The 23,729-nt window shown below is 42.2% G+C and overlaps 1 protein-coding gene across 3 annotated transcripts in view; it reads right to left on the bottom strand.

Annotated features, from left to right (window-relative positions):
- The window catches only part of LOC117416464 (sushi, nidogen and EGF-like domain-containing protein 1), an 83,348-nt gene that overhangs the window by 8,189 nt on the left and 51,430 nt on the right, over nt 1-23,729 (bottom strand). For 2 of the 3 annotated variants that reach the window (XM_034027545.3, XM_034027546.3), the window contains exons 19-30: nt 23,098-23,211; nt 22,272-22,385; nt 21,739-21,855; nt 19,301-19,588; nt 17,388-17,571; nt 15,010-15,122; nt 14,141-14,419; nt 12,628-12,769; nt 4,918-5,000; nt 4,040-4,135; nt 3,321-3,437; nt 2,841-2,928 (exon numbers count right to left, since the gene is read on the bottom strand). In XM_034027545.3, the coding sequence (XP_033883436.3) occupies nt 2,841-2,928; nt 3,321-3,437; nt 4,040-4,135; nt 4,918-5,000; nt 12,628-12,769; nt 14,141-14,419; nt 15,010-15,122; nt 17,388-17,571; nt 19,301-19,588; nt 21,739-21,855; nt 22,272-22,385; nt 23,098-23,211 (1,735 nt within the window). The remainder of the gene's footprint in view (nt 1-2,840; nt 2,929-3,320; nt 3,438-4,039; nt 4,136-4,917; nt 5,001-12,627; nt 12,770-14,140; nt 14,420-15,009; nt 15,123-17,387; nt 17,572-19,300; nt 19,589-21,738; nt 21,856-22,271; nt 22,386-23,097; nt 23,212-23,729) is intronic. The other variant, XM_059034614.1, reaches the window with a different exon arrangement.

The raw sequence follows: 23,729 nt of genomic DNA, 5'->3' as shown, positions 1-23,729 counted from the left end.
CATGTGAGTCAGAGGCGGGAAGTTTAAAATGGTTGTTTAGATGTTGTTGATTTATTAGCTTGCAGTGTATGATTAACATTAAAATGTAGACAGCTGACAAATAAAAAAAAAACTAAATGCATTTCAATAGAAGCTTGCGTTCAGAGCTACGAAAAGTGGAAGTTGCATGCAGATGGTGGGATTCTCTTTTGCTCAACTTGTAATGTGTCTTTGGATCATCTAAGAAAAGATATTATTGACAAGCATCTTGACAGCGCAGTACATAAAAACAAGAAAAACAAACTTGAAGTTCAGGCTAAACAATTACGAACAAGCAGGTCACAATCACAGGATTGTTTAAAGAGAGCACAGAAAGTGGAGAAACATGTAATGTCAACACGTTTCAATTAGTGGAAGCCTTTGTGCAGCAAACATACAGATACAATGGCTGGTCAATGAAATATTATGAAGTTTTTTAATGAAATAGATCCTGAATTGTGGAGCCGTGCCTAACATTGACACACTCAGATGAGAGTATCTCCCTAAGTGTATGCAGCACACAAAGAATATTTAAATGGCAAAATGAACGATTCTGAGTCTGTTTGTGTTGTATGCGACGAGGACACTGATGATCAAGACAACTGTTTTGTACATTATTTTCATCCCACAGAGCTTTACAACTGCTAATTCAGATGAACTTACTGCTTACTTAGTATATACACTGCAACAGTCTATGGGAATTACACGTTCATTGTAATTAATGTGTCAACATACATTTTAAAGGTTTACAAAACTCGAAAATGTCATTCAAGGTTGTTTTTAAAAAATCTATTTTGTCTGCTTTACTTTTTTTGCAGCCAACACAGACCATTTTAAATGACTCTTGTTTCCTGCAAAAGTTTGTTTCATTTTTAAAGATTGTTTCAATAGCGATTTCCGTTCCAGTGTTACAATGTACTCGCAGATCCTCAGACAGTCCAGAAAAAACGAAGATTACAAGGCAGGTGTATATGCAACACTTTATAGTCACTATGTACTTGTGATATTTAAGTAGGCAATGCTTAAAATAGCATTAAAATATACAAAAGAAACTGTAAATGTCCAATAAATGAATGTACACAGAGTGCGAGTTGAGGTGCAGTCATAAAAACAAGCAATCAGATGTCATCTAATGTAAAAAAAAGTGACGTTTCGCGAAACACCTTTTGAAATGTAAATACAGTAAAGCGTCGCATATCCGACCGCCACATAACTGCCCTGTTCAATTAATCGCCTCACTAAATAAATAAATATTAAAAGTAGGCTACGCGAGTAATAGCATTGGCAGCAAATGCAGCTTTTGCTTACTTTTAAAGTAAAAAATGTCCCCATGTTTAAAGCAGTTTGTGTGTTGTTTTTGTTCATTAACCTATTTATGGATGTGTAAATACTTTTTTTATAGATCCGACTTTCACATATCCGCCTATACCCCAGTCCACAGGGGGGTAGATATGCGACGTTGTACTTAACTTTTAATTGACTGAGCGAGTGCTTTACTGACTTTTGATTAATATTACAAAATAGATCAGAGAGAGATGAAGTTGAACAAACAAATATTTGTTTGATTTGCAGAGTTAAACATACATATTCAGTTACAATTACTTTCTCTGCTTTGACTGTCTTTACAGACCTTCATGAATTCTGGCAAAGACATTACATTGTCCGATTGCCGAGCGTTAAAATAGGCGCAATGTGGTGTGCAAATAAATCGTACTGCATTTCAGGAACTCTGCATTAAAATTCTTGATTCAACTTCACAAGTGCTTTCCCTTTAGTATATGAACAGTTTTCAGGTTTTCAGTTTAGCATAAAATAGCATCATTTTAAAAATGTGTGTTTTTTCCACTAATTGTACTACTGCAGCTGGACTCAAACATTAAGGGGACACACGAGCCGGTCCTTAACTGCACATTATGGCAGAGCGTGTGCAAACCGAGTACATGCGCGTCCATAGTTATGAGGAAATACGTTCAGTTTGTGAGTGTCAGTGACAGAAAGGGCAAACGCAACACATTGATAAGCAGAAATCAATATTTTGGAGATGATTATTGGAGGGGCCAGTGCCCCTGCTTGCCCCACCCCCTGCTGCTAATACATTTAGCTCCTGGTCTGTAAATGTTAGATTCCTCACTCTGTCCTCCTTGGTCGCTGTCATTGTGACAAACTCAAAACCGTACTTACCTTTTCTTTCGAGCTCCCATAGGAACATATTAGCAGAAACTACTGTACACTTCATACTGTATAGTTTTACTGAGACTGTAGATCTCACACTCAGCATGCCAAATGATAAATAATAAACCACAAAATAATCTACATAAACAAATTAATTGTGTTCATGCCAGCTTTCATCTTTTTTATTCAGATTTATTGACTTCTAGTATTTTTATAAGCTACCTCTAATCAAGTTAGACTATTTTCTCTCGCACTCTTTGTTTGACAGACCAGACCTTTCACTTATGGGCCTGACACAAAGGCAGCCACCGAACACTTAAAACATGCATTATATTCTGAATAAAATATTCATAGGGCTACCTTCTCAAAGCAATTCACTCTAAATTGTTAGACACCAATTATAATTCTTAGATGAAAAAGTAACTTAAGACAACTTGCAACTCAAACCCCTACAAGAAATTGTTTATAACATTTGTTTATTTCTGTTTTGTAACTTAATCAGCTGCACTTCTTCCTTTCTGAAAAATATTTGTTAATGTCGAAATCTTTGAGAATCTCTCCTATAGTATAACAACTGAGACAAGCCTCTTGTCCTCCATTCAATAATAGATAAGCTGGGTAAAGATACAGGAATAATAATTTGTACTCACAAGTAATGGCAAACCCCTCCCTCCCAGACCGGGATGGTCTTTGTTTCGGAGTATAGTCGTGTACAGGGGTGAGAAACTCTCTGACAAACTGCAAATAGAAACACCAGTCAGGGCCCTGGACTCTTCAGGCATACAAACTGTTCAGTCATACAAACACAATAAGGTCATGTTATGATGAGGTCAGCTCTTAATGATGGCAACATGTATGACTGCATGACTTGAACGAGAGTTTAAGGGACAGCCCATAATTTAGGGCTTGAAGAAAGATGGTGACAGTACTGCAGCTGAGAATGGGGTTTGGTGATGTGTTTATATGTGTATGAAGTTTAGGTACAATGAGGTGTCCAAAAGAAAGAGATAAAATATCCATTTGATAAATCACTCTAGTAATAGCAGGCCAAGCAATGCTTTGCAGGTTGCAGATCATTTTATTTAAGACAGGTATACAATAAAGTGAACCTCATTGTTCTACATACTCACAGAGTTCACAGTGCTTTCCTTTAAAGCCTACATTGCATTCACACAGGTAGGAGTCCGGTCCTTTAATGCATGTCCCTCCGTTTCGACACAGGTTTGACTTGCAGCCCGTCTGCTCCTCTGAAACACACCAACACAAGACAGGCTTACTGGACTTCCCGGGAAAACATCCCTGTTTTCGGTTCGACTCAATCAAATTGTTTGCTATTTTATTCAAATATTTAATGACACGAATGTAGCTGTGTGTTCAGCAAGTTAATGGCATAGTAATTTATTAGGTTGCACCAGTAAAAAAAATAATCAAATAAACAGTCATACTGATCATTTTTTAAACACCGGTCTCCAATAGAATGAGGGACACCTGCCTGTAGTTAGGCAGGCAGGTGTATAAAAGCAGGTCAGGGCTGTGTCAGCTGTCTGTGAAGGTCTGTGAAGGCACCTGAACAAAGGTACAGTGAATATTATGTGCACTGTGTGTAACTTGTTTTTGTAACCAGTAAATGACTGAGCCGTCCGGTTTTCTTAGCTAAGACTTGTGAAAAGTTTAGTTAGCACTCCAAAGGAGGAGTTAGGTTTTTGTTTTGCTTTGTTGTAGTGTTCTGTTTATTTGTGTTTGTGAATAAAACTGCAGTTCTTGTGTCTGGGTCAACTGCAGTGCAGTTGCACAACAGGCCTGGGTGCAGTTACCACTGTATTTCATACCGGCCCAGCGGAGGACCCACCTGTCTTTCTGTTTTCCGCCTCTGGGATTTCGAGGGCCAGGCTGATTTTATTGGTCGTCTCCTCTATGCTCTCTAACTTCATTGGAGACTCTGGTCCTTGAACAGAATACACAATACAATACTCAGAAAATAAATGATCAATTATGAACAGAAATGTACAATTTATTTTGGTCTATAGATTTCTAATTGATATACATTTTAATGTACTATTGGAGCAAACTGATTGACATCAGAGAGTAAGTAACTTCAGATTTAATTTCTTCTTATTCTTTGAGTGTTTCTGATGTTCGCAGTTATTTTGAGTGGTTCTTATTGTGATTGCTCAAACGCTGTGTTTATTTAAAAACAAACAGATAAGTCTGTGCTAAGATGATTTCACTGGAGTCTAAGAGTTATAGTTGCTTGCTATAAATGTATTGCAGACTAGATCAGTGGTCAAAGTTCTAATACAATCCGGCGCTATCTACTGATCAGGGACTTTGAATCAGGGTTCCTTTTGTTTTGCTGCTGTGCACTGGATTGGTTCTAACTAATATAAATGCACTTTGGTGGGTCCAGCCTACATTACATATGTCTACAACAGACAACTAGAACTGAAGAGCAGCTCCTGAACTCATAGTGCTTTGACACAGACTTATCGGAAGTTATTTGAGTAAATCGGACAGACCACCATTCATTTAAAAAGTACCCATATCACATAAACCTGGGAGGTTGTTTTGTGATTATTCATCCTTGCTATCACAGAGTGATCTGAATTTGTTTTTTCAGAACCAGCCCCACCACACAGGACCATTGTCAGAACGATGAAAAGAATAATAAAGGACACAGCGATTGTTAAATGCAGCCCTGGTGAATTCTGTGGCGATGGTTATACGTACGTGCACGGTGTGTGATGGCCTTGTTCTGTAGGTTGCTAAACTTGGCAGTGATTCTTCCCCGGCCGTCAATCAGCTCAGTGTATCTGCAAGTAAAGTGTGAAGAGTTAGAAATGGGCCCATGTGGCAATGTGCCCCGCCCTGTGTGCATATTATGTGTTGTATGTTGCGTGCGTGTGTTAATGTTGGTGTATAGTCATTGGTACACGGGATATAAACGGGTCTGTGTTTCACGTGTATTTAAAAAGTGTAGATTTGTATCTGCCTCCGCCACTGCCAGAAGCAGTACAGCAGGAGCTGTCTCTGCTTGCCGTACCTCCACCACAGGGAGTACGGTGGCCGGAGCCCCAGAAAGGGGAGCTGTCGGCCACGAAGAAGTGGGAGGAGGTCCAGAGACCTGCTCCCACTGCAGCAGTTTCGCTGCCGGAGATCGTGGGGGAGGTCCGGAGACCTGCTCCCACTGCAGCAGTTTCGCTGCCGGAGATCGTGGGGGAGGTCCGGAGACCTGCTCCCACTGCAGCACTTGTGCTGCAGAAGATACTGTGGCCGGAGCCCCAGAAGAGGGAGCTGCCGGCTACGAAGAAGAGGGGAGGTCAGGAGACCATTCCCCAGGCAGCTTTTCCGCTGCCAGGACTGCCCCGGCTGAAGGAGTCAGTCTGGGAGCTGTCGGCACGTCTGCTGACAGCATGGCCAGTAGCAACCTGGCCCCTGGAAGCCTCCCTTCCCAGCCCGAGACTTTGGCCTGGACTGCAGGATTTTTAAGGGGGGAGGTGGCCGTTGAGGCCATGTGTGCTTTGCACAGGGGGGGGTATATGTGGCAATGTGCCCTGCCCTGTGTGCATATTATGTGTTGTATGTTGCGTGCGTGTGTTAATGTTGGTGTATAGTCATTGGTACACGGGATATAAACGGGTCTGTGTTTCACGTGTATTTAAAAAGTGTAGATTTGTATTTAGGCACGAGGAGAGCACAAATCACTTCACGTGCTGGTTAAATGTAATATGCGAGCACGGGGTTGCACAGAATTAATTCACGTGCTGGGATTCAAGGGAATAATTAATTAGTAATTGAATCCCAGCACAACAGTATATATAGATGCACGTTTCTTTCACTCGTGGTTGGGTGTTCGAGAGTGGAGAACGGGAGAGAGAGAAGGAGAAAGAAAAGCAAAACGTAAATGTAAAGGTAAAGTGTTTGTTCTCACCGTGTTTGTTTGTCTCCGTGCACCGTTTGTTAAGTGTTAGTTCGTTCTGTTTGTCTGTTTATTTTGGCTACAAGTGCTGTGTCCTGTTTTGTGTTCTGTTCAAACCTTTTATTTTCTGTGCTGTTTTATTAAATGCTGAGCGAAACCATTCGCTCAGCTCCACCAAACTCCAAGTCTCCGTTGTTTATTTCCTGGCTCTGGTCTGACGCCACCCACTCCGGCTGTCTTTGTGACACGTGGTGTCATCGTGGGATAAACAGCGCCTCCAAGCGTCAGACCAGGAGAGGGGGTTTTGTGTTTAAAAAAAAAAAAAAAAACACAGGACTGTTTTTCAAAAAAAAAAAAAAAAGTGAAACTGGAAGGCTGGAGAGACGGCTGCCGGGACCTGGAGGACCTCCTCGGGGGCCTCGAGGACCAAGGCTGGTGCATGGCCTGTGGAGTCTATGGACACACGGTGGCGATCTGCCCCTTCCAAGGTGAGGAGGAGGAGGAACCGGCCCAGGAGAGGAAGGTGGGGAGGAGCAGTAAGAAGAGAAGGGGGAAAGGAAAGCTGCAGCAGCAACAGCAACCACAACACCAGCCGGAGGAATAGCAGCCCGGGTGTTACTGCTGCGCTGAGCCTGGGCATTCCAGCACCAACTGCCCCTGGTACCCCCTCGGACAGCTACCCCAACGGTGCCCCATCTGCAGAGGTGAGCACTTCGTGGCCCACTGCCCTGTCCATCAGGAGAGGGAGGAGCAGGGGTCGCCTCAGTCTCCACCACCAGCAGGGGGGGGTAGACTGCTGCTCCCACCGCCCCAACCACAACTGCAACAGCGGCCAGAGGAGCCAGAGAACCTGTTCCCCTGGTGCACCTGGTGCGGAGAGGTGGATCACCGCTGGAGGGACTGCTCCGAGGTGCCACCGAGCTGGTGCGGGCGATGTGAGGAAGGGGGACACGACTGGTCGGGATGCCCCTATGCCAGCTCACCAGTACCCGAGCGGGAGGAGCCTGAGCATCCACAGCCCGAGCGGGAGGAGCCCGAGCGTCCACAGCCCGAGCGGGAGGAGCCCGAACGTCCTACGCCTGAGTGGGGGGAACCCGAACGTCCGCAGCCCAAAAGGGAGGAGTCGGTGCGTCCACAGCCCAAAAGGGAGGAGTCGGTGCGTCCACAGCCCGAAGAGAGGGAAGTCGGGGCTTTCACAGCCCTAGGACCCAAGCTGCCAGCAGAGGGAGAATGCCTGCTGGTTCCACCTCCACCAGCAGAGGGAGAATGCCTGCTGGTTTCCTCGTCAAAAGCGGAGCCGCACCAGTTCCCTGCAAGAGAGGCAGAGCAGCACCAGTCCCCTGGAAAAGGGGGAGACTACACGCTGCTCCCACCTCCATCGGCAGGAGACTACACGCTGCTCCCACCTTCACCGGCAGGAGCAGAGCAGCCGGAGCTGCCTCTGCCTCCGCCACCTACACCGGCAGGAGCAGAGCAGCCGGAGCTGCCTCTGCCTCCGCCACCTCCACCGGAAGGAGCAGAGCAGCCGGAGCAGCCTCTGCCTCCGCCACCTCCACCGGAAGGAGCAAAGCAGCCGAAGCTGCCTCTGCCTTCGCCACCACCACCGCCAGGAGCAGAGGAGCAGGAGCTGCCTCTGCCACTTCCAGGAGCAGAGGAGCAGGAGCTGCCTCTGCCTCCGCCACTGCCAGAAGCAGAACAGCAGGAGCTGTCTCTGCTTGCCGTACCTCCACCACAGGGAGTACGGTGGCCGGAGCCCCAGAAAGGGGAGCTGTCGGCCACGAAGAAGTGGGAGGAGGTCCGGAGACCTGCTCCCACTGCAGCAGTTTCGCTGCCGGAGATCGTGGGGGAGGTCCGGAGACCTGCTCCCACTGCAGCACTTGTGCTGCAGAAGATACTGTGGCCGGAGCCCCAGAAGAGGGAGCTGCCGGCTACGAAGAAGAGGGGAGGTCAGGAGACCATTCCCCAGGCAGCTTTTCCGCTGCCAGGACTGCCCCGGCTGAAGGAGTCAGTCTGGGAGCTGTCGGCACGTCTGCTGACAGCATGGCCAGTAGCAACCTGGCCCCTGGAAGCCTCCCTTCCCAGCCCGAGACTTTGGCCTGGACTGCAGGATTTTTAAGGGGGGAGGTGGCCGTTGAGGCCATGTGTGCTTTGCACAGGGGGGGGTATATGTGGCAATGTGCCCTGCCCTGTGTGCATATTATGTGTTGTATGTTGAGTGCGTGTGTTAATGTTGGTGTATAGTCATTGGTACACGGGATATAAACGGGTCTGTGTTTCACGTGTATTTAAAAAGTGTAGATTTGTATTTAGGCACGAGGAGAGCACAAATCACTTCACGTGCTGGTTAAATGTAATATGCGAGCACGGGGTTGCACAGAATTAATTCACGTGCTGGGATTCAAGGGAATAATTAATTAGTAATTGAATCCCAGCACAACAGTATATATAGATGCACGTTTCTTTCACTCGTGGTTGGGTGTTCGAGAGTGGAGAACGGGAGAGAGAGAAGGAGAAAGAAAAGCAAAACGTAAACATAAAGGTAAAGTGTTTGTTCTCACCATGTTTGTTTGTCTCCGTGCACCGTTTGTTAAGTGTTAGTTCGTTCTGTTTGTCTGTTTATTTTGGCTACAAGTGCCGTGTCCTGTTTTGTGTTCTGTTCAAACCTTTTATTTTCTGTGCTGTTTTATTAAATGCTGAGCGAAACCATTCGCTCAGCTCCACCAAACTCCAAGTCTCCATTGTTTATTTCCTGGCTCTGGTCTGACGCCACCCACTCCGGCCGTCTTTGTGACAGCCCATTTCTAATTACTCTGAGTGTTCATGGTGTGCAATGCTATATCACTAAAGGTGTCTGAATAACAGGGGGCTCCCGAGTGGCGCATCCAGGAAAAGCACTCGCTAGAGTGCAGGATGCGCTCTATAGCCTGGATGTCGCAAGTTCGAATCCACGCTATTCCACAGCCGACTGTGGACTGGAGCTCACAGGGGGCGGCGCTCAATTGGCCAAGCGTCGCCCGGGGGGAGGGAGGGTTAGGTCGTCCAGGGTGTCCTCGGCTCACCGCGCACCAGCGACCCCTGTAGTCTGGCCGGGCGCCTGCGGGCTTGCCTGTAAGCTGCCCAGAGCTGCGTTGTCCTCCGACGCTGTAGTTCTGAGGCGGCTGCACGGTGAGTCTGCAGAGTGTAAAGAAGCGGGCGGCTGACGGCACACGCTTCGGAGGACAGCGTGTGTTCATCTTCGCCCCTCCCGAGTCAGCGCAGGGGTAGCAGCGGTGAGCTGAGCCTAAAAATAATTGGGCATTTCAAATTGGGGAGAAAATAATAAAAAATAATTGGCAACGACTAAATTTAAAAAAAAATAACAACTGAAAAATTGTTAAAAAATAACAACTGAAAAGTTTACCATTGTAAATTTGCACAGTAATTTGCAGCTTTTCCTATAGCCATATTGTGCATTTACCACAGTTTACCATGTTTTTAAATTTGCTTTACCATACCCAGAGTTGTAATGACTCGAATCAGTGACTCGACTCGAGTCATCAAATGACTCGACTCCCTGCAAGAAAAGACTCGACTCGAGTCCCGGCCCAAAAGTCTCCACTCGACTCAAGTCATAGTCTTTATGATAAAATTAATTACACGATCAGTTTCATTTTCAATAACCGCAGCCCTTCTTCTGGTGCGTACAAGCCCTGCCTCTTTATGAGTGACAGGAACACGTGACAACATAGAGAGAGAGAAGAGCGTCAGCAGCATGGAAGGTAAATCTAGAGTACCTGCGCTCATCGAGTTCACAAGAACTATGGAGCAGACAGGGACAGAAATAAGCTGTTTGCATCCTGCCAGCACTGAGAAATGCCAAACTAAAATAAACTGTGTCTAAAATAACGGAAATCATTTTTTGGCCTTTTTTTTATTTTTTACCAATCAATAAGAAATTATTTATTTGGTGGGTCAATCAATAGATTTTTATTAAGTAAGCTTAAAACTTAAATGCGGTAGAAAAACTAGGGGTTTAGTGTTTGTTGTCTGGTTTAATGTATATCGATCTAAAGTTATACTATGTTTTTGAAAAATCATTGTTTTAGAAAACAAAAAAGAACTGGCAAAAAAGCCATATTTTGCTATGATTGTTTGTTGTTTTTAAAATCCAAACTACCACTTGCGAATCCAAACTCATGTACAAGCTTGTAAACTTGTAAAAAATAATTAAAAAAAAAAAATGGCACATGACAATTAACGTAATAATGCACTGTACAAGAAATGAACACACAAAACAACCCTCTGGAGCTTTAATAACTGTATTTATTTTTTTTACATTCTCATAGCCTTCTACGACCACTGGCACGGCAGCACAAGGTACAGATGACCAATGAAGCTGTTGCACGGTCATCTTTGTTTTCCAGAATTCCTGAATTGAGTTAATCAGCTCTAGACATGTTTGATTAATTTAATACATTGGGATTTGCATGCTGGATAGATGTTTTAGAGTTAGTTTGGTTAAAAACGTTTTGCTTTTCTAAAGAATAAATTAAAAAAAAAAAAAAAATGGGCAGACCAGACCACAGCAGCATGATTTTGGGAACAGGCACAATCAACATTGCCTGAAGAAACGAGGTTGAAGACAGAACTGTATTGTTTTCAATGAATTTGTAAGACGTGGTCTGTGGATTTTTTTTATCTGAAAATAACGAAAATTACTTACTGGTATTTTGTAAACAAATTATTATGCTAAACATTTAGCATTTCAAGATACATTTATTTCTGTAACAGTAAGCAAATTAGATTGTGTTTATTGATTTTGAACAGGAGCATATACTGTATGTGTGAGTATGCAATGGTTTTAAAACTCTGATTCCGCATCAGTTGCATTACTTGGACTGTTTTCCTTTGTAACTGCTATGTTTTAAGGCCTAGAAGCAAGATCTATATATCAAATATTAAATTAAATGCCACAAAATGTCCTTCATATGGTTAAGGTAAGACCGCTCATCAGACAGCACTGCAAAAACTCGAGTCTTACCCTCCTGTTACTGGAATCGACTCCCAATTTTTGTGACTCGATTACAACACTGACCATATCTCTCTGGGTTTTACAGTGCTTGCCTAGGTTTTCCCATTTTTTCACTGAGCTTTATTACACTTTGCTATGCTTTCTCTATGGGAAACTTTTATAAATTGTGCAGTGTTAATGACAACGTCACAGTGGGAATATGGTAGGATGAGATGATATTTTTTAGCGTGCATTAGTGAAATTCAAAATGTTTTTTGCGTGGGCCTTAGCCCTATTCTTATTTTGCTGTAATGAAGTAGAGAAAATGGCTAAAAGAAACAACATGCAATTGCTACACTTGCTGCTGCAGATGTTTGCAGTTTCCTTGTGTGTCCCTGTAAAAACACAGCTTTCCAAACTCTCATTGATTGAGAACATTTGTTGGGGCTGCGTTACTGCAGAGTTTGTCCCAGGATCTTGCTCCCCATTGTTTGGGACCATGTTTTAGGATGTTGAGGAAAAAAGACACAGTAGATAGTTGGTATGTGACTGGCCCCTGTGGGGCTAAGGAGGTAATGCACTTAAAGAAATTAGTTCACCCTCTGTAACTGCACCACAGTGGTTAAGGGGCTGGTTTGTGAAACACAAGGTACAGAGTTAGCACTCAGCCTTCACATCAGCATCTAATCGGTCCAACTTTGATCCCCATGTCTGCCGGACTACTTCAATATTCAGATTTTAAACTGCACTGTTGTGCAAACCGTGACAATCAAAGTGAGATTTCTTCACATAGATACCAACACCAAAACAATAAATGCCTCAAAGCAAAATGATTCGACTTATTCAACACCACAACAAGGCCGTCTTAGAAAAGAAGGAGAAGTCACTCTTTAAGTAGTTTTTTCTTATTCCAATAACATTACATTTTAAAACCAGAACTGGGTAGGGAAGGATACGAATCTGTACTGTTGTAAAGATTCTAGACAGCTTGGCTTGTCTGCAGATTTCAGTGCTCCTTTTGACATCTTACCCTCAATTTGGTGAAAAACCATATAGAACTACAACCCCAGTTCTAAATTATGCAATGGCAAGGATCGTCCTACTCTTCATTTCAATGGGCTTTGTGATGTCATAGCAGTCAGGACATCGCCACGGATCTCCTTAAACCTATTTCTGTCAGCTGTTTTTTTTTTTCTTCATTAACTCATAGCCATTGTGTAACTGCAATACGCCACTCCTGGGTGTGTGTCATTGTAGGGTATCACAACTTCTCAGGCGCTTGAAGGCATGTTGCCTCATGTCTCACAATGAACCCTGAGATGTGGAGATATCTCACAATGACACACACCCTGTCATGATTTTAAATGTACTATTCTGTCCATCAAATGTTGTTTTACTTTTCTTTTCCCATTCCTGGGTCCCATTGTGCTCTTAATTCTGCCAACATCCTCTTCAGTAGAAGTGTTTTTAGTTTTATCTTGAAAGAAGCATTGCTGTTTTATTTTAAATAGTGTTTTGCAAAATTACCCACCTGGGCAGCTCATCAAAGTTCTCCCTGTCCAGCTGGACTGTGGGAAGATGACGGCTGCTGGGAGCTCGGCCGCTCACCACCTGGGGACCTCGACCCAAAGACCCAGCACTCTCTCTCCTGCCAGACCTTTCATCAGACAGCACTGCAGAAACAAAGGTAAAACAGGAACAACATGACACATGCGTACCATAGGAAAGTGTTGATGTCACTTCCTCATTCCCAGTCTCATAATGATCACAGTGCCCTGAACAGATGTGCCCAATTTTATGTCTTTATTTTAAGAGAATTAAAAGTTACTGTGATACAGGCTGGAACAAAGCACTGTATCATTTCAAGGTGCTACTATAGCACCCACAAGATTAAAAAGATAAATTACTTACCTTCAAGTATAATGCAATGCTTGTGAAATATCTGAATAATGCATATTTATTTGTGTATACTAAGGTCCTGTAGTCTGGGAGGCAGCCTGTTGGTGGTGCCATCTGAGGTAGACAAATATAGACTGCCGTTGTTGCTTGCGCTTCAGAACTGAGCACTGAAGCAATACCGACTCTGTCTTTCTTAACATATACAGGTTATAGTTTGAAGGTTCAATACACTTTTTATTAAGTAATAACTTTATATTATTTCAGCTTTGAAAACATAAAACTTCTGTTATTGTCTAACAGAAATCTTATAAAAATCAATATTAAGTTATTAATATATTAATATTATATAAAAATAATATTAAGTTATTAATATATTAATATTAATATATTTCTGAGGACTACAGGGCCACATGTTTAATGTATTGAAAGTAACTCAAATATTATTGTATAAATGGACGTTAAAATTGAAAACCAAATGGCTACTTCTGAAGTATATGCTAACCCAACACACTTCTTCCTTTCTGTAATTGTGTGCATTGTATTTTTTAGTTGTAAAATTTAATTAGCAGCATTATCTGAAACTTTCATTGTTTTCAGCTTAATTGTAACATGTTTGTCCCAGCCCCAGTTTATTTACAAGTCCTAGGTCATTATCAATGGTGCCGGAACTCATTCCACTACCCCACCATTCCTACAGACTTGTTTTTGGTGTAGACACCAATTTTCACTTCATGCTCCGGTCCCATTGTGGTTGAAAAAAATGTTAATGTGCAAACTTTCTCTCATGTTTTAAATTTAATTTTACATGATGGACAGCATAAGCTAACCTGTCCAAAATGTTAACTTACGAACCAAAAGGAGGCCATTCAGCCCATCCATACTCCTGAGGGTTCTGTGCTGCGCTTAAAGTATTGGTTGAGGTTAACTTTGTCAACTTTTAAGATTTTCAAGACAGCAATCAAGTCCCCCGTAACCTTCTTTGTTCTATACTAAATAAATTCACTTCCTTCAACCTTCATAGCTCATTCCATTAAGCCCTGGCTTAGTCTTCTTCAACTTCAACTGAACAATAAATGTGAGGAGTAAACATGTTAAACTGAAATTAGCCACTGAGAGGCTGCCCCCTGCCTGCTCGTGGTACTCACTGGTGGTGATGTTGAGACGGAGCGGGTCACTGTGCAGCTGCTCTCTGTCAGTACTGCGCACGGCTGTGAGGGACAGGCGGTACTGTAGGCCCGGGGAAAGCTCTCGCACAGTGTAGGTGCTCATCTTGCCGTTTGGCAGGTAGCGGCTCTTCTTGGTGCGGCTGGATGTGACGTTGATCACGTAGCCATCCAGGGAGCCAATTAAAGGCCGTTCCCAAGTTATCTGTGCCGTTGTCGCGGTAATGAAGGACAATGACATGTTCACAGGGGCAAGGGGGCCTAGGGTGGAAGCAGAAAGGGTTTGACAGATAAAATGGATCTAAAATGCACGGACTACATATCTTTTTTTTACACAAATACATTTTCAGGAAGAAACAGCCTGCTTGTTTTGCCTCCCTAACCCGTGGGAGCGTCAATGCAATGTTCCCTCTGGAATCCCCATTGCAGACTGGCGACTTGGCACAGCCAGGACACGACCCTGCACTCCCCTGACTGTATGACTCACCCTGCACACCACACAGCCATGCTTTTTACCAGGCAAGCCACTCGGGGACCCCAGTACTTTTAGGTTTAACTTCAAATTTCAATGGTACCCCAGACCTACAGAAATATAAGAACATTTTACAAACGAGAGAAGGCCATCCGGCCCATCGATGCTTGTCCAGTTCCTAGTAGCTGATTGGTCACAAAACTTCAAGTCAGGTCTTCAAGGATCCCAATGATTCAGCATGAACATGACTAGGTAACCCTGACCACTCTCTGTGAAAGGTCTACACTTTCCATTTATGCTCATATGGTTGTATTCTATTCTTGACAATTATTTGAAAATGAGGTCTGGCACAGAAGAGGGCGTCTGTGGGGTTACTTACGGGTCCACAGGCGAATCGGCCCTACTGATTGGCTCACAGTCGGCAGTTCCTCTGGCTTCAGCCCGCTCTGAGTCACAATGTCCACAGTGTACATCTCCCCAGGGAGCAGGGATCTGGAAACACAAAACAACCTGTTACTCTGCTTGCTCTGCCTAGACGACAACCTCATCCTGTGCTGCACCAACCCTGAAAAGAGCATTCTTTGCCCTTCAGTTATTAAGGGGATATATCTAGGACTGTCTCTGTATGTCCCAACAAGTCTCTTCATATATTTTGAGAAATGCTTATTCAATTATGATAAAAGTTGGTCTTTGCATTAAGAGAATCTGAATCTGAGTATAGCAAGGCTGCTGCCAGTCTGTATCTATATGTAGTGATAATAGGTCATGGTGATTAACTCTTTCATACTACAGATGGCTCTAATTTTGAATGCATTATTACTATACTGTAGAGACAGACCCTTGGCTACTCTTGTTCACTCACAAAACCCCAGACCTTCTGAGGTTCCTGAGCTATGAAAGGAGGAGGCAGCTTTACGCTCCCCTCCTTCCTGATGGGTAAGGTACTTTAAATTAAGTTTATTGAAAAATATTTAATAATAAATCAGAGCATATTGCTCTACAGCCAATAACCAGTAAATAAAGCAGACATGTGTTTTAACTTTGTTTGATCCATCAACGGTTTAAAATGAACATTCCATGGACCCAATTGAAGTCTCCGAACAAGGCTGTTTACATAGTTAGTGATTCATTTATTTTGATGTGATACAGATACCAGCTTGGCACAGTAAATGAGAGAAAAGTTGCTGCAATGTGCCTGGTATTTTGCACTCATTTGTGGCTGGTGTGTAGAATAAAACTATTTGATGCTGTGTAATGTATGTGCAACAAACAGTCACTGGAGCTGACAGCTAGATTTGACATAAAACAGGCATTTCAACCAGAACTATGAAACACCCAATAGTACTGGGCCTAGGAAATTAGTACTAAAATAAACAAATTCAATGACAAACATTTCGACTGGAAGACAATGGAAAATACTTTGTTTGTTTGTCATTGAATTTATTACATTTCTTTTAGTATTTCTTAATAAAACAGGTACGTTTCTGTAATTTTAAGTCAAGGTACAGTACTGGGGGGTTGAACAGACCCAACCATTTTTATTAGATTCCCAACAATTACCTTTATTTTCAGGGTAAGAGCCACAAGCCTGCCTTTCTCTAAGGGGCATTGGAGTAAACAATTCTCCATACCAATCCAATCCTTTTTGAGACTGCTGTGAAGTTGAACCGTGCTGCTTTGTAATTGTATAATACACTACATCCCACTATTGGGTTCAGTGGAGACTTATTTCACGTGTCACTCAACCAAGCCTGATTGAAACCCAGGCTTCAAAGGGCAGTAGTGCCTAGCCCCAAACATGGTAGGCTATCATTTTGCAATAAGGTTGTATTTGTAAACTTGCGCTTAGTGTATCAGATAGTACTATCATTCATGTGCTTCAGGAGAGCTCTCTATGCTGTTCACAGGCCCCCTCGGACAACTCTCTGAGAGAGCTCAGAATGCTCCAGCTTCAGAGGTGGGTTTTCAGAGGGCATATAAAATGGCGGGTGAAGTAACAACTTGCTGGTTTGGTTTTGGCTTGTCTACATTTTGTAATTTCTTATTCGTTTTACAATGCTATCAGGAGGCTGTGTGGTCCAGTGGTTAAAGAAACGGGCTTGTAACCAGGAGGTACCCGGTTCAAATCCCACCTCAGCCACTGACTCATTGTGTGAGCCTGAGCAAGTCACTTAACCTCCTTGTGCTCTGGCTTTCAGGTGAGATGTAGTTGTAAGTGACTCTGCAGCTGATGCGTAGTTCACACACCCTAGTCTCTGTAAGTCGCCTTGGATAAAGGTGTCTGCTAAATAAACAAATAATAATAATGTTATACAGTGAATTTATTTTAACTTGAAAATACTACCGGGAGGTTTGCACATGATAAATGATTAAAAAAGAAAAACCATTGATCTAGTTTATTGTCATTGTAAAGCTATTTAGCAGTTGTTGTTAAGGTTGAGGAATAACCACTCAGCACTGTCTGATGAAAATGTGTGCCTGTAGTATACCAATGACTATTAGAATAGCTCCTATATTACATTTCATGTGTCATCCATAACTATACAATCAAATGTTTTGAATAAAAGTATTTTTCGATGGATTGTTGAAATTAGTTTTGAGTCAGTCTTACTGCACTGGGGAACCTCTTAATGGTCGCATTAAGAATAATATGCACATGAAAATGTTAACCTGGAAAAGAGAGCAAGCAGACATGAAGGAACCATTTGAAAATGATTGTGGGACAGTGTGTGTTTCTGGAGATGAAGGCTTACTCACCCGAAGCTGTGCTCTGTGGTGTTGGTGTTCAGCAGCACTGTGATGTTCTCCGCACTCTGGGACGAGCGCAGCGAGACACAGACCTTGCTGACCGTGGAGTGTCTGATGCTGTGGAGGGCCCATTTCAGCCACACGCGGGACGTGGACACGTTAGCTACATGGAAGTCCTCTACTTTGCGTGGCCCTGCAGAGATTCACACACACAGAGAACACTGTCAGCTGTATCAAAGAATGTGAAACCACGTGGACAGAGAGCTGGATCCCAACATTTAGGACACCACACACACTCTTATACAGAATTAGGACGCTGCAATACTTTTAGCTATTTACTGTACTTGAAACTGGTAACATTTTTCATAACATACATCCCCCTACGTGACTGTAAAAACAAAACAGTAACATGAATCAGGAGATAGACATGATCTACACTCACCATAATACACAAGTAAGTGTAAATCAGACAGACAGAAAACCTCCTGATACAGACTCAATAACTGCCTAATAAATATCCTTACCAAGTTTCACAACATTAACACCCGTTCCATTTAATTTCCACTTGCACATGAAGAAGAGACATTTGAGGTCTTAACCACTGGTGTTTGTATAGATATCACAGTTAATCTAAAAAACAGTATCAGCTCCTCAAATCTATCATCTATTACCTTGATTACTAAAGCAAAAACCAGAAGACTATAGATAAGTGGCTCTCTAGATATATTTAAAACTCTAAGGTATGGCTGACCTGCCTCCACTATACCTCTGTTGCCAGGGATGGTTAAATATATAGCACATAACTGAACATAAGTACCGTAAAACTTCAGATAATTGCCGGGTCTCAAATAATCGCCTGTCTCCAATATGCGCCGGGTCTGCTGGCAAATATTGTAAATATACACTGGGTCTCTATTAAACGCCAGGTCTCTGTCATTGCCAATGAACTGCTAATAAGTGACAACAGTGAAAGTGACTCTCAGGATTAATAAATAATAATCACAGAAAACATAATTTAAGGTAGGCCTACATGTAATGCATACTTGTTTAAAGCAGTTATTATGTTATTAAAAGTTTTTATAATTTTAAGCATGCTGAAAGTAGGCTAGATGCAAACCTTGGTGTATTTTAACGTGTTTTGTATTAACAATGTACAAGTTTGAGATTAAACAATAAATTATTTTTGATAATGATACTTATTGCTTTTATTGTTCATTTTAAAAAACATTTTAGAAGTTTGTATTATTATTATTATTATTATTATTATTATTATTATTATTATTATTATTATTATTATTATTATTATTATTAACAATGGTAGACCTAATTCCGTTTTTAAATACAAAGTTGTGCTTCTGCTTGTTCATTTTTCAACGTTTTGCATACCGTATCCTTGTTAACCAGTGCATATAAAAAGACTGTAATAATACTTTCGCTTTGTACTTGCGGGTGTACAATACAATTTAATGTTGTATAAAACAAAACTGTTCCCCCTGATACACAACCTATTAACAAAGTTGCTGGAATGTTTAAATTAAGTTACGATGTTGCTACAGGGTTGTGTGTTAGTGGTTTCTCACTGACCGCATGAAGCATGTGAAGCTGGTGATCTAATATAAATGCTGGTCTCAAATACACGCTGGGTCTGCTGGTAAATATTGTAAATATACACCAGTGGCGTTTAATTGAAGTTTTACGGTAATTCACTTTTTTTAAATTTTCTTAATTCAGATAGCCTACCAGTAGCAGTATGGATTACATAAAATGACCCCAGAAGAGTTTCAGATTGCCCCAGATTTATTCTGACCTGCATAAGCATGCGTTTCAGCTTCTTTGAGAAGGAGCACTCATTTCTTGTTTGTAAAACTGGTATCAAGCAAGATGATTGGATACACATTCAGCAGAGCAGCTGCAGTACTCACTGGTGCGTACGATGGTGAGCACGGGCTGGCTGATGTCATTGTTGTTGGTGTTGCGCTTCACGGAGAAGGCTGAGATGTTGTAGAGACGCCCGGGCGCCAGCGAGCGCAGCAGGTGGGTCGAACGCTGCTTGTCCAGGTAGTCGGTCTTGCGGTCGCCTCCCCCTATGGGTGTGTAGGTGACAGCAAAGCCGTCAATCAGCTCCTGGGGGGCATCAGGCGAGCGCCAGCTCACCTCCACCTCGCCCTCCTCCACCCTCACCACCTGCAGGGCTGCCGGGGGCATCAGCTCTGTGGACAAAGCAGGGCCTGGTCAGCATTACTGTGTTACTGCACCAGACCACACCAGCCAATATACAGACGTGCTCAAATTTGTTGGTACCCCTCCACAAAAAACGAAGAATGCACAATTTTCTCTGAAATAACTTGAAACTGACAACAGTAATTGGCATCCACCATTGTTTATTCCATATTTAATAGAAATCAAACTTTGCTTTTGATTTTTTATTCAACATAATATTGTAAATAAGAAAACAAATGAAAATGGCATGGACAAAAATGATGGGACCGCTAACCTAATATTTTGTTGCACAACCTTTAGAGGCAATCACTGCAATCAAACATTTTCTGTAGCTCTCAATGAGACTTCTGCACCTGTTAACAGGTAGTTTGGCCCACTCTTCCTGAGCAAACTGCTCCAGCTGTCTCAGGTTTGATGGGTGCCTTCTCCAGACTGCAAGTTTCAGCTCTTTCCATAGATGTTCAATAGGATTCAGATCAGGACTCATAGAAGGCCACTTCAGAATAGTCCAATGTTTTGTTCTTATCCATTCTTGGGTGCTTTTAGCTGTGTGTTTTGGGTCATTATCCTGTTGGAGGACCCATGACCTGCGACTGAGACAGAGCTTTCTGACACTGGGCAGTACGTTTCGCTCCAGAATGCCTTGATAGTCTTGAGATTTCATTGTGCCCTGCACAGATTCAAGGCACCCTGTGCCAGGCGCAGCAAAGCAGCCCCAAAACATAACCGAGCCTCCTCCATGTTTCACTGTAGGTATGGTGTTCTTTTCTTTGAAAGCTTCATTTTTTCGTCTGTGAACATAGAGCTGATGTGACTTGCCAAAAAGCTCCAGTTTTGACTCATCTGTCCAAAGGACATTCTCCCAGAAGGATTGTGGCTTGTCAATATGCATTTTAGCAAATTCCAGTCTGGCTTTTTTATGTTTTTCTGTCAAAAGTGGAGTCCTCCTGGGTCTTCTTCCATGGAGCCCACTTTTGTTCAAAAAGCGACGGATGGTGCGATCAGAAACTGACGTACCTTCACCTTGGAGTTCAGCTTGTATCTCTTTGGCAGTTATCCTTGGTTCTTTTCTACCATTCGCACTATCCTTCTGTTCAATCTGGGGTCGATTTCCCTCTTGCGGCCGCGCCCAGGGAGGTTGGCTACAGTTCCATGGACCTTAAACTTCGTAATAATATTTGCGACTGTTGTCACAGGAACATCAAGCTGCTTGGAGATGGTCTTGTAGCCTTTACCTTTACCATGCTTGTCTATTATTTTCTTTCTGATCTCCTCAGACAACTCTCTCCTTTGCTTTCTCTGGTCCATGTTCAGTGTGGTGCACACAATGATAGCAAACAGCACAGTGACTACTTTTCTCCATTTAAATAGGCTGAATGACTGATTACAAGATTGGAGACATGTGTGATACTAATTAAAGAAACTAATTAGTTTGAAATATCACTATAATCCAATTATTTATTATCTTTTCTAAGGGGTACCAACAAATGTGTCCAGGCCATTTTAGAATATCTTTGTAGAATAAGCAATAATTCATCTCTTTTCACAGCTTCTTTGCTTTATTCTATGACATACCAAAGGCATGCAAGTATACATGATAAAATAGCTTTTAATTTCATCACTTTTCAGGAGGAATGAAGCATTATTTCAATGAGCTGTAAGGGTACCAACAAATTTGAGCACGTCTGTACAGCATATCTGCTATTCTGTGTAAAGAATAACTTACTAGGGGCCCATATTCACAGTTTTAAGGAATGTATGAAGGAATTTATTGTTAAGGGCTGTTTTTTTAAAGCGCTATTTTGATTAACTAAATGAAGGTTAGAGTTCTTGGTTTCTTTTAATATTTATAAACTTAGCACTATAGTTGATCAAGTTTGTTTTAAGAAGGTTTATTATATGTTTCAGAGAGGATAAAACTAAGAGAATGTTATTAATAAAAACAGTCCTTAAAACTTTGACTAGGCCCCAGGTAATGTTATTCTTCTTTCTTAAAATAATTATTGCTGGTATCAGTATAATTCCTATTTTACAATGAATATCTAGTATATATAAAGTATGCATATAATAAAACAAGCTTATGAGCCCTATAGGATTTTTGAATTGCTACAGTGTGTTTTTCACTCAGTTCTAGAGGTACCTTTTTCACAGTCCCTCCCAGTGTGTCCTACTTTACAGGTGCAAACATACTGCCCACTCTTGTCACTGCGGCAGTACCCTCGGCTTCCACACGGCTGCAGTGAGCAGGGGTCCTCCGCTAGAAGGGGAGAGAGAAACAGAGCAGCAACAATAATACATTCCTGCTGGAAAAACAAGGCATCTTAAAATGAAGTCATGTAGTCTTTGCTTGTTACAAAAGGATTAGCAGCCGTTAGGACAAATAAATATAAAACACTTCCTTTTTATTATTAAAAATACAAATTCATGTTATAAAATATGTATTTACACTACGCATGAACCTGGAGTTTCTTCATAAATATGTGTCATGTACCTGTAGTTTTAAATATCTCATGTTAGGTACCTGCTTTTCTGTGCTCCAGTAGAGCTATTCGCAGCCTAGGTGCAGAGCAGCAGAATGTGACAGAACTGCGGTAGACATGGGAGGCTTCAACAGCCTGGTCCCTGTGGTCAGGGGGTGATATACACAGGCTTAGTGAACTCTGTTGTCCGTACCTGTTTGGCAAATCTCTCCCATGAAGCCCTCCTTGCAGAGACACAGGTAGCTCTCTCTGCGTCCTTTGCAAACTCCACCATTTAAACAGGGGCTCAACCCACAGCCGTCCAGCTCTGAAAGACACAGAGCAGCCACACTGAACACAACATCGAAAATGATCGCACAACCCCCTCAGCAGTGCTATTGTCTGATCGGCCCCTGCTGCTTCCGACTGGACAAACAGGGGGTGTGGACAGCAGATTGAGGACACTTTTGTTACACAGTGTGGTGAGGGTATGGAATAGGTAACTAAGCCATGTTGTTGATGCTGAATCATTGGGATTGCTTCAGATCAGACTTGTTTTGAGATCCATGAGCTGCTCGGAACTGTATCTTATCTTGTTAACTATTTTCCCCAAGAAAATAAAATGGAGCACCAGGGCAAAGATGTGCAAAACAATAGCTGGTTAAAATCAGTTCCCTGTTAAGGAGTTATTACCTACAGTAACTTTGATTTTATTTGGTGTAATACTCAGTTCATACAGTATTAATAGATTTACAACCATTGTAAGAGAAACAAATAAGCCTTATTCACAAAGCTTTAACCCATGACGGGTAGTAATAATGCAGGCATGAATGCACTCTGCCAGTGAATCCAGGCTGATGGACTGAGGGGTGAGACCTGAGCCATCCTCAATTTGCCAGTACAATACATTCTCAAGTACATTATTACTATCTGATGATGGTGCCCGTTAGTTTGTAGGTTGACTTTCATCAGCTGTGATGGCATTCATATTGGAGTGAGTTGATGTCTCTGGTAGTGGGTGGGTTGTGGTGGTTTGGTACCTGTTTCACAGTCCTGGCCTGTAAACCCCTGTGGACACTGGCAGAAGTAGGACCCAGGCTGATCCACGCAGCTCCCTCCGTGCTTACAGGGCTCCGAGAGGCACTCATCTAGCTCTGAAAGAGTTAAAAACACACACACACACACACACACACACACACACACACACACACAAAATAAATGTCAAGGGACCAAACCTCCCTAATACAGAGATTAAACAAAATGTTCATATATATATATATATATATATATATATATATATATATATATATATATATATATATATATATATAAAACACATTCCACTTTAAAATACACTAAGCTACAATGCTCTTAATTTGTATGTTTTATTTTTCACCCTTTTATGATGTTTGCAATAATTCTGAATGGTTCTGAGTGTGACAGAATCCCGAACCAAGAAACCTCAGGTACCATCAGACATCTCAATGGGTTTCTATCCACGTGTAATAACTCACAGATATTTTTCTTTAAAGCATGTGATCATATGGTAACAAAGTCAGTAACATAGCTCTATAAATTAAGTGAAGGTTTTGACAATATATAATTATATTCAGTAGTGTTTAGTGACACTAAACATGATTAGATATTCAATAGTCAATTACATTTCTCTTTT

This window comes from Acipenser ruthenus, chromosome 12 (genome assembly GCF_902713425.1).
Source record: "Acipenser ruthenus chromosome 12, fAciRut3.2 maternal haplotype, whole genome shotgun sequence".
Taxonomy (NCBI): Eukaryota; Metazoa; Chordata; class Actinopteri; order Acipenseriformes; family Acipenseridae; genus Acipenser; species Acipenser ruthenus.
This window is presented reverse-complemented; position numbering and strand designations above follow the sequence as displayed.